Source organism: Pecten maximus, chromosome 3 (assembly GCF_902652985.1).
Source record: "Pecten maximus chromosome 3, xPecMax1.1, whole genome shotgun sequence".
In the NCBI taxonomy this organism is placed as follows: domain Eukaryota; kingdom Metazoa; phylum Mollusca; class Bivalvia; order Pectinida; family Pectinidae; genus Pecten; species Pecten maximus.
Window position 1 is genome coordinate 51,160,648 of NC_047017.1, and position 11,396 is coordinate 51,172,043.

At 36.4% G+C, this 11,396-nt stretch overlaps 1 protein-coding gene across 2 annotated transcripts; it reads right to left on the minus strand.

The window, feature by feature from the left end:
• Positions 1–2,405: 2,405 nt before the first annotated feature.
• LOC117324496 (probable RNA-binding protein EIF1AD) lies at positions 2,406–11,122 on the minus strand. 2 transcript variants are annotated; one of them, XM_033880377.1, is made up of 5 exons: positions 10,894–11,122; positions 9,247–9,385; positions 5,658–5,766; positions 5,062–5,170; positions 2,406–4,124 (listed from the first exon to the last, which is right to left on the minus strand). In XM_033880377.1, the coding sequence occupies exons 2-5, from the start codon at positions 9,331–9,333 to the stop codon at positions 3,947–3,949; spliced, it is 483 nt and encodes a 160-aa protein (XP_033736268.1). In that variant the 5' UTR covers positions 9,334–9,385; positions 10,894–11,122; the 3' UTR covers positions 2,406–3,946. The 2 variants fall into 2 exon arrangements, with proteins under 2 accessions (XP_033736268.1, XP_033736267.1); XM_033880376.1 differs by having other exon boundaries at positions 10,886–11,122.
• Positions 11,123–11,396: the final 274 nt, after the last annotated feature.

The following is an 11,396-nucleotide window of genomic DNA, read 5'->3' on the forward strand; positions in this document are numbered from 1 at the left end:
GGTTAGCTATTCTCTTTACACCCGATTTTTTTCTTTCTGCACGATAAATTGAGTTCCTTAGGATAGATAGAATTATAAATTTCATATACTTGTATCCTTATTAAAACTCCTTCGTGTTATATAACGTCAACTGACTGTTGAAAGCCTGATCGGGAGGCTCGGTGGTAACGCACTCGCATATATCACCTAGGCGGCCGAAGTTCGATTCCCCTATCGGACGTGAAAAGGTATGGGGTCACCTGCCCGACCACGTGGGTTTTCTCTGGGTACTCTGGTTTCTTCTCTCGCGCGCTTCCATTCAGGCCAATAAGCGTGATTATTATAAGTTCTATTAACTGGTTTCACAATTGTTGCAAAATGAAACAGTTTGATTAAGGAAAATGGTTTCAAGCCATTAATTTCAGTAGAAGAAGACTGCTTAAACTCGAACGTATTAGGCTAATTCCTTGCCAAATTTTGTTTCCGATTCAAAAACTATAGTTTTGAGTTCTGGTTTAAAGACCAATATCAAAATAATGATTTCCAGTCCTATATATGATGAGCTTAAAACTTCTGCATGCTCTTTCCTGACAAAGGTGGACAAGGTTGTGGTTCCAACTATTTGTAATAGAAACAGGACAAAGGAGCTGTCCATCAATAAGTGTGATGTGGATATTTTACCATAGAAACAGGACAAAGGAGCTGTCCATCAATAAGTGTGATGTAGACATGTTACCATAGAAACAGGACAAAGGAGCTGTCCATCAATAAGTGTGATGTGGATATGTTACCATAGAAACAGGACAGAGGAGCTGTCCATCAATAAGTGTGATGTAGACATGTTACCATAGAAACAGGACAAAGACGCTGTCCATCAATAAGTGTGATGTGGTCATTTTACCATAGAAACAGGACAAAGGAGCTGTCCATCAATAAGTGTGATGTGGACATTTAACCACAGAAAAGGAATAAAGTTCAATTATTTATGTTTCGATCATGATAAGAAATCTCACCTTTTAGAAAAGGATAGTATAAGTCTTATTATGTGACAGCTTCTTCGAGCAAAATTGGCCACAGCAATTTAAAGAGCCGCTAAAGTTGGCTCTCACAAATTTTTTACCAATCCTTGCTGGTAGTCATATAACAATAGCTGCAGCAGACCATGGTCCTGATATGAATTATACTACACTTCCTTATAATTTGAGTATATAAAGGAGACAATTATATTCTGCAGAGTTCTCAAAAAAAACAAAAAACTTTTGTATTGCTTTTATAAATACATGTACATTCGATTAAAAACAAACAAAAACTTATCTGCACCAATCAAAATCTAGTCTAGATAAGTCTATTGCTAATTTGGTTAAAACAGCTTAATAATACCCAGTAAATATTTTTATTGCTGTCCACCATTCACACCAAATTGAGTCCCCTTTAACCAATTGATGCTTCAGACCAAGTTATAAATTAGAGGTATTGTTAGTGGTAAGTGTGTTTTAACAATGTTTTAATGAGATATGAAACACTCATAAAATGTTATCTCCCGAGAAAAAAGATTTCCTATCGAACGTCAGACCACAGATGTCTGCATCTGGTTAGTATTTATATAAAAATGTATTAGCCCCTAAACTGTGCTAATAGTAGGGGCTAATATTTTTTCTATTAATACTAACCAGATGAAAACGCCTGTGGTTAGACCTACGTTTGAGTACATTTCATAAGAGTTACCCCCCTCCTCACCTGTGATGGCAGAGTAACATGATAATTATAAAGGGGAGATAACTAGGCTATATACAATAAAATAACTCCCTAATAATGTGCTGTTACATTTTCGTTTTCATTGTGAGGTCATGTTTTTATACTTTTATAATCTAGAATTTATCATAATCCATCACTGTAAGAAATGTTATATGATTTCAATATTGACAAAATATTTCTATTGAAAGAAAATGTTGATATGTCTATATTTTGGTGAATTAAAATGCCCCAAAAAATAGATTATTATTTTTAGGTAAAGTTTCTCAACTACTAAACAATGAGAGCATTGTGGTATTTTTTTCATTCTTATTTTGAAATAATCAGGGATTTCTCTCTCCTCTTTTGTTCAAGAAATTGCATGTTTTCTCCAAAAAGTCTAAATATTTATAAAACTAGTATGGAAAGGCATAGTATTTTTCGGAAAAAAGCAAATGACTGTACAAAGATCACTCATGTCAATTTTAGTGACAATCAGTTCATCATTTTTCTCAGTGTCATACCCCCATAATATGGGTCAAGCATTTTACACAAGAAAGCATCGACTTCAAACCAAATGTTGTCAAAAACATTTTTTAAGAGAAGAGTTGGTGGAGGTAGGAAAAGCAAATGCTCACTTTGGGCCCCGTAAATTAAATAATGATTACATTAATTATAAGACAACACACAATACATTCAAGTCAAGTTGATTTTTATGGCAAATCATAACCAACGAACCACAGGGAAAGAAATCAAAGACACATAGTTCTTAAATTCAGTGCTCTGTTGAGCTAATATTGTTATGTTTTTTACAAAGTGGATGTTGATTGGAATCATAATTATCTAGATTTAATTGATCAATTTACAAAAGGTTATAATGAAAGACATATTTCCAAACTTCCCCAATAAAACTAAACAAAAACCACTGTATTGCAGGAAGACAATTATAACGCATAATATTTCAACAGATATACAGCTAATTATCTAATAGTGGCTTTCAATTACAAAAGATATTGCTATCTAAGAGATTTCTAGATTTTAAATTGCTTGAAAAAACTACAAAAACATGTATCATTGAGAATGTATCATAGTTGTTTGTATCAACATCATAGCATTACTTTCGCAACATTCTGGATATAATTCTTTTTTTTTTAATTATGAGATGAACAAGAATTCTACAGAAGTGGATGTGCCACCTGCGCAGCAAGCTAGGAGATGAATATTAAAACAAACAAGCACTTCCTGTAAGAAAGCAATGCATCAAGTTTGCATTTGATTGGCCAAAGGGATCTCAAGTTATCACAAGCAAACCTATTTTCTATTTATAGTAACAATGACCTTTGACCCTAAAAAGCAATCTAAGTAAGCACTTTTGGTAAGGACGCACTGTATGAAGTTTGAGTTTGATTGGGCAAAGGGAACTCAAGTTATCGTATGGAAACCATTGTGCGGACAACGAGGCCGCCGAAGCCGACATAGTGATACATTTTTTACCTATATGTCGCCTTTTACAGGTGACACAAAAATGAGGTAAATTATTTTAAAATGTTGAACTTCTGAGGCAAATATCGTTTTAACATCACATGGACAGCTGCTTTGCTGTGATAGAAGCTAAATGATTCATTCTGTGACTTCCAAACTAATCAAAACACACTTATTACCCAACAAATGTATTCACATTCAATTTAACACAACATTGGCCTGTTATATATATGGCCGCATCATAAATATCTTAATTAAAACACATGATTTAGTAAAGAGTATTGTGACATACATTATCATGGATATTATCAGGACATGCAATTGTCTTGTCATGGTTACGGAAAATGTATCCAATGAAAACACTGTGAAATGTCACATATCAAAAGGCTCATGACCAATCAAATTACGAAACTTAAATACTGAATTCCAGTTTACATATTCACTCGTATAAGATCCTCTGTATAAATTTTACAGGTGCATGTACATTTGCATATCAAAACATTATATCATGATCATAATTAAACTGTTCCCTGTGTAGAAAAACACTTGATGAGATCTATCTCTATTCTGCTTCAAAAAGAGGAAAATTCCATACAAAACAAGTAGTACCTAAAAACCAGCTCCAGAATAAGTTTTACACTATTAACCAGTAGGCCTAGAACATATCCTGAGGAAATGATCTACAGAATGCTCCTCTTCCCTTCAGAAAATATCTATAATCCCATCAAACAAGAAATTTGTGTCCTGAACAGTTTCAGCTGTCTTCATTTTCACTGTCATCGCTCTCATTGTACACAGCGACCTGCTGTCTGTTAATGTTCACAACACTGTCGCACTCGTTATCTTCATCAGAGTCGTCACTTGGTGGCAGAAGATCGTCAGGAATCATACTATCACTCTTAGTCTCTTCGTTGTCCTTAAACGCAGCAGGCCTGCAGGAATACAGGAAAAACTCGGTAAATGATAACACTCAAACAAACAGTATTGAATCCTACAGGACAAAATCGGTAAATGATAACACTCAAACAAACACTATTGAATCCTACAGGACAAACTCGGTAAATAATAACACTCAAACAAACACTATTGAATCCTATAGGACAAACTCGGTAAATAATAACACTCAAACAAACACTATTGAATCCTACAGGACAAACTCGGTAAATAATAACACTCAAACAAACACTATTGAATCCTATAGGACAAACTCGGTAAATAATAACACTCAAACAAACACTATTGAATCCTATAGGACACAAACTCGGTAAATAATAACACTCAAACAAACACTATTGAATCCTATAGGACAAACTCGGTAAATAATAACACTCAAACAAACACTATTGAATCCTACAGGACAAACTCGGTAAATAATAACACTCAAACAAACACTATTGAATCCTATAGGACAAACTCGGTAAATAATAACACTCAAACAAACACTATTGAATCCTACAGGACAAACTCGGTAAATAATAACACTCAAACAAACACTATTGAATCCTACAGGACAAACTCGGTAAATAATAACACTCAAACAAACACTATTGAATCCTATAGGACAAACTCAGTAAATAATAACACTCAAACAAACACTATTGAATCCTATAACAGGATCTCACATTACTCTACCATAAACAGCACCTGCCAAAAGGTTTTTTTGCTGTGTTGAACCTCTAACATTGTTGAAGTAAAAGAAGCATGAATATGATTTCATATTCAAAATATATTTACATACTGATCAGATGTTTCTTGTTAACTTTTTTGATAATCACTGTAAAAATATGGAATATCTATTTCTCCTTCAGCTTCAGTACACGTTCTTTATCCAGGAGTGTGGGTTTAAAGTTTAGATACACCATTACTTACCACAGACCTTCCTGTTTGATGTACTTTATCTGCTCCTTGTACAGGATAGTCACAATCTCTGCCTTGACTTTGTCACCCTCCTCAATAGGCTGAACTAGCACATAATCTCCTACAATCAACATACAACTTAAATTTAGAAAATATATTTGCGATATTGGGGATCTAACATAAGTGCAAGTTCATATCATAAAGAATTTTGCAAGGTCTTTTAAAACTGAACAAGTATGTGATGAATTTCCAATATAACTTATAATACATCAAATGCCTTTCATATGATTTTCTTCTACATAGCAACAATTGACAGAAAACACTTTTTTCACACCAATGTAAAAATAGTGCAACATCTGTGTCACAGCAAGGACACAACACACTAACACAGCGCCTGTGCATCGACTCAAACCATTGACCCTTCGGTCATGTAGTCCTGCATCCCAACGCTAGACCACCATGCCTCCAAAAAATCCATTATTTTAGGAAGGTCAGTCACATAATTTAGAAACGCACATGAAGCACATGAATATTATTTTTATTGTTTTTTGTGATTCATATCATTTTCACTGCACAAGGGAAGCAACTGCAGTGTGAAGAAACCATACCTCTTTTTATCCAAACATTTTTCCTGAATTTAGTTGGCATGCTGACTAAAAACTTCTCTTGGTTTTCCGATTCTACTTCATGTAGATTGTTTCCTCTGCCTGCTGTTACCTGCATTGACAAAAAAAGTAAATGCTTGGGAAAGACTTTTTTAACAAAATATTTTATGTATTTGTTCTTATTTCATTTGTATGGCGCGGGAAGGATGTCATAATTAAATATTTTTGCCTAGGCAGAAATAGAATTTTGCCTAGGCAAAATTATTTTTGCTTAGGCAGAAATATTTTTGCCTAGGCAAAAATCGAATTTTGCCTAAGCAATATTCTATTTTTGCCTAGGCAAAATTCGATTTCTGCCTAGGCAAAAATATTTAATTATGACATCCTTCCCGCACATCACATTTGCACCTGAAACATTTAACCTATAGTAAGTTGATTATATATTTTGTAAGAATCCACAGATCCAAGATTCCTAGTTTAAACAGGAATGTACCATGACAACAAATCAAATGATCAGGGGCTATTAATGCCTATAGATTTAAAAAATAAATTAATAAATAAATAAACAAGAGGCCCAGGGGCCTTAACGGTCATCTGACTCTAAATTAAAACCCTTATATTATTGTAGTATGCATTCTCTGTAGCAAGTATATAGTGGCACTGTTGGCCATGGTGGCCATCTTGGATTTCTGACGGACCCAATAAATAACAACACTTGGTCTGGACCATCTAAGGATAATTTCTGGTAAGTTAGAGCTGAATCCCACTGGTGGAATTTGAGAAGAAGTTTGAAATAGGTGTTGTTCAGGAAAACCATGATTGCGCAATCATGTTACAAAATGGCCACCATTGCTGCCATGTCAAAGTTTTTACGAGACCGAAAAAATAACAAAACACTTTGTTGGCCCTCCTTCCTTAACATCCTCACCAATTTCAAGCTCAATGGCACCAGTGGAACTGGAGAAGAAGTTTAAAATGTGTTTTCAAGATGGCTGCCATGGTGGCCATCTTGGATTTCAGACCAATCTAAAAAATAACAACACTTGGTCGGGATCATATCAGGATCATTTCTGGCAAGTTTTAGCTCAATAGCACTGGTGGAACTTGAGAAGAAATTTAAAATGTGTTTTTTAAGATGGCGGCCTCAGCGGCCATCTTGGATTTCGGACCGACCTGAAAAATAACAACACTTGGTTGGGATCATATCAGGATCATTTCAGGCAAGTTTCAGCTCAATAGCACTGGTGGAACTTGAGAAGAAGTTTAAAATGTGATTTTCAAGATGGCGGCCTCAGCGGCCATATTGGATTACGGACTGACCGGAAAAATAACTACACTTGGTCGGGATCATATCAGGATCATTTCAGGCAAGTTTCATCTCAATAGCACTGGTGAAACTTGAGAAGAAGTTTAAAATGTGTTTTTCAAGATGGCGGCTATGGCGGCCATCTTGGATTTCGGACCGACCCGAAAAATAACAACACTTGGTCGGGATCATTTCAGGATCATTTCAGGCAAGTTTCAGCTCAATGGCACCAGTGGAACTTGAGAAGAAGTTTAAAATGTGTTTTTCAAGATGGCGGCTATGGCGGCCATCTTGGATTTCGGACCGACCCGAAAAATAACAACACTTGGTCGGGATCATATCAGGATCATTTCAGGCAAGTTTCAGCTCAATGGCACCTGTGGAACTTGAGAAGAAGTTTAAAATGTGTTTTTCAAGATGGCGGCTATGGCGGCCATCTTGGATTTCGGACCGACCCGAAAAATAACAACACTTGGTCGGGATCATGTCAGGATCATTTCAGGCAAGTTTCAGCTCAATGGCACCAGTGGAACTTGAGAAGAAGTTTAAAATGTGTTTTTCAAGATGGCGGCTATGGCGGCCATCTTGGATTTCGGACCGACCCGAAAAATAACAACACTTGGTCGGGATCATCTCAGGATCATTTCAGGCAAGTTTCAGCTCAATGGCACCAGTGGAACTTGAGAAGAAGTTTAAAATGTGTTTTTCAAGATGGCGTCTATGGCGGCCATCTTGGATTTCGGACCGACCCGAAAAATAACAACACTTGGTCGGGATCATCTCAGGATCATTTCAGGCAAGTTTCAGCCCAACAGCACTGGTGGAACTTGAGAAGAAGTTTAAAATGTGTTTTCAAAATGGCGGCTATGGCGGCCATCTTGGATTTCGGACTGACCCGAAAAATAACAACACTTGGTCAGGACCATCTCAGGATCATTTCAGGCAAGTTTCAGCTTAATCCCACTGGTGGAACTTGAGAAGAAGATTGAAATGTGAAAAGTTTACGCACGGCGGACGGCGCACGGCGCACGACGACCGACGAAGCATGATGACTATAGGTCATCCTGACCCTTCGGGTCAGATGACCTAAAAAATCTATATCAAAATTTGCTAGCTCAAAATTTCTATTGCAAATATGTTCACAATTGGCTACTGAAAAAAGATCATTTTTCAAAAAAAAAAAAAGAAAAGAAAGAATAATATATAAAAGACACCTTGTGTAACCAGGTTTCTATGCAGGGTCCCTGATATAAATACAGGCACACAATTTAGACCCAATTTTAATATTTCATACCACTCTGTCGTCCTTAGAGTATAGGTCTGATCATGATTAGTGATGGGACTTAATTATTATCTAAACACAACACTCAAATGATTTAACACATCGATCATTTACAGAGATAATTGTAAAACACAACAAGGCAATGTCTCCATTTTCATATTGTAATATAATTCGTTTTTCAAGCGTATTAAGCTAGAAATATTAGTGTTAGTAGCTGTTTATGTTGAACATGAGTAATTAAATAGGGTGCCCTATTTGCCCTACATTGCCCGACTTAATTATGTACATGCTTATCGTGAAATTTTAGATAGCGTAATACACCGGTCATTTGTTGATAATGTTTTAATTTCCTTGATGCCTGGCTACTGATCTACGTTTGACACTGTTTGGGATTTATTGGCCCATGTCTTCGGGAGATCATTCTGGGGGTTCTTTATAGGTCCTCTGTCTATATTACCTATGGTCATCATAATTCAAAAATAAACTAACCCCTAATTACCATCTAATACGTGTATGTGTATCCACATATCTAGGTAAACGGACCGCCTGCTCCTGCAGTTTGCCCGACTCCTCTGACAGGATTTGGTCAAGTTATGTCATAAGGTCAGTCCAGGACATGTTTGCCCGATTGGGCAAAACGTTGCTCGACAGACCTTTGTATATAAGGAAGAGTGAGAGAGAGCTCGGGAAGTTCGAATTTGAGGTGCCTAGGTGTTGCTTTGTTGGATTGTGCTGGATCTGTTCGAGAGGGATTTACCTCAAACTGTGTAACTGTTGTACATGTTGCTGATACTGAATATAAGAGTCTGAAACCGGGAGATGGTGTTGTTTTGTGATGTTCTCGACGGCCCAAGTAATATACTAAACTATTCAAAACTCGGACATTGTAGCGAGTGCCCGACGCTACCACTGAGGGCATTGCCGAGTGACTCCGGAACTGTAACACGATTGTTGTGTTTGCCGGGGGTTTTCGCTGTACAATATGTATATAGTAGTTTACATACCTTCACAATTAGCTGGCCATCTTCTGGGAGAATAAAGTCGTCTAGAACTTCCTTTGTAACATGCTTCCTTTTTGTTGCTTTTGACATCTCTTAACTAGTTAACAGCACATTTCTGCAGTACAAGTCCAGAAAATTATATCTGAAAAAAGATTTACAACACTATAAAGTACAGCTTCTAGTATATCATTCCTTTTGTATTTTTCAAAAGTATGGTCACCTATCATTTAGGATATGTATATTTGACAGTTGAAAACAGGTTTCAAGATACAACTACGTGCACATGTAACATGGAAATATACTTCAGACTTACATTATTTTTGATTAATTAGAAATGTTGTTGTTTATTTTAGTTGCAGACTTAGTGTATCTTTAGGGTATGTTACTGTATATAGGACAGCAGGGGAATGGTAATCCATAGAAAGGAGTTGTTTACATGTAGGTTTAGTAGTGGGAAAATGTGTATCAGAATGCTGTGTGATTGACAGGTTTTGTAAGGCCAGTGTAATTATAGTACATGTATATCCTAAATATAACTACATGTACATGTAGTATGTAACCAATCAGAGTGAGTGAAGAGCCAGCTTTAAGTAGGGCGGTGGATGGAGCGAGAGGAGCCGATATTGACCAATCAGAGTGAGTGAAGAGACAGCTTTAAGTAGGTTGGTGGAGCGAGAAGAGCCGATATTGACCAATCAGAGTGAGTGCGGAGCCAGTGAGGAGCCAAATGTAGGTCTGAGGAGCTTGGTTAATTGGTTTCTTTCATTTAATGTCCTATTATCAGCCAGGGTCATTTAGGGACATGACAGGTTTTGAGGTGGAGGAAAGCCAGAGTACCTGGAGAAAAAGCACCGACCTATGGTCAGTACTAGCCAACTCACAGTCCCACGTAGGTTTCAAACTCACTACCCATAGGTGGATTAATAAAGTGTTGGGACACCATAACCACTCGGCCACCTTGGCCCCTCAGAGGAGCAGATGCTAGCTAATGAGTACAAATACAGTATGAGAGTAGTATGTAAGGGGTGAAAATGAGGAGAGCGACCAGAGATTACATTAACTTTGGGATTTACTCCTACACTTGGTAACTTGATTTTATTTTTTATTTACTTGGTATATTTTCTTACTATGGGATTTAATAAATGTAAACTATAACATTATGAATATTTACCTATGGAAGTATGGGAGACAGTAGAGTGTATGCTGAGAGTGTGTTTCAGAGTGGAAGTTATGTGAACTAACAATTATTGGATGTGTATATTAAAGTATGTAAACTTTAATTTTTGTGTTCGTGTTCTCCCTGCTGTAGTCGGCTTTCATTCCGGACTTATATTGACAGCGTAAACTCTATTCTGTGAAATAAACTCATTCAGAGTCTTCCATGAACAGTTCTTAGGTAGATCTATATAACTCACTATAAAGACATATAGGTATTTCTGGCTATTTTTTAAAATATAAAACTAGGCAATGTGGAACTTGTGGGCCTGTTCAGATACCTATTTCTATGTCTTTCTATCAAATCTAGTTTATCCTAATTTCAACATGTAGGACAAGAAAACAACTGTGACATTCCTACATTCGTTACAGTAGTACTTAGAAATCAATTTACTCAATCATATAAACTTAATGAAGGTATACGTACATACTTACTGTAAGTCAACCCAGTCAAGTTGTCTCGACGATGTTGTGCAATAAACAACCGTTCTCTGATGATGTACACTGGCAGTTCACACTTGGTTGTGAAATAACAATTGTACGTGTACTCACCGACAGATAAATATTTTATCTTTAGGATGTCAATTTGCGTGTAAAACACACCTACCACGTGCACAATGAGTTCTACGGGTTTCTAGACCTACCGCCTTCTCCAGTCAAAGAGTCTGGGTCAAAAACACGCTTGTAACGCATCTATTAAAACAACACACCATTCAAACGTTCTCAAAGCAATATTTTCTAAATTTAAACAAATATTAATGTTCCGGATTCTGAAATAAAATGAAAGTACATGTAGTGCATAGACTGTTAATATACATTTTTTGTACAAGTAATCAATAACAATAAAAGTCACAGATATATCATATACTGCACTGCATAGAAATATAATCATTCAGAAATACGTGTATATACTGTATATGCACAGTGCTTGAAATACA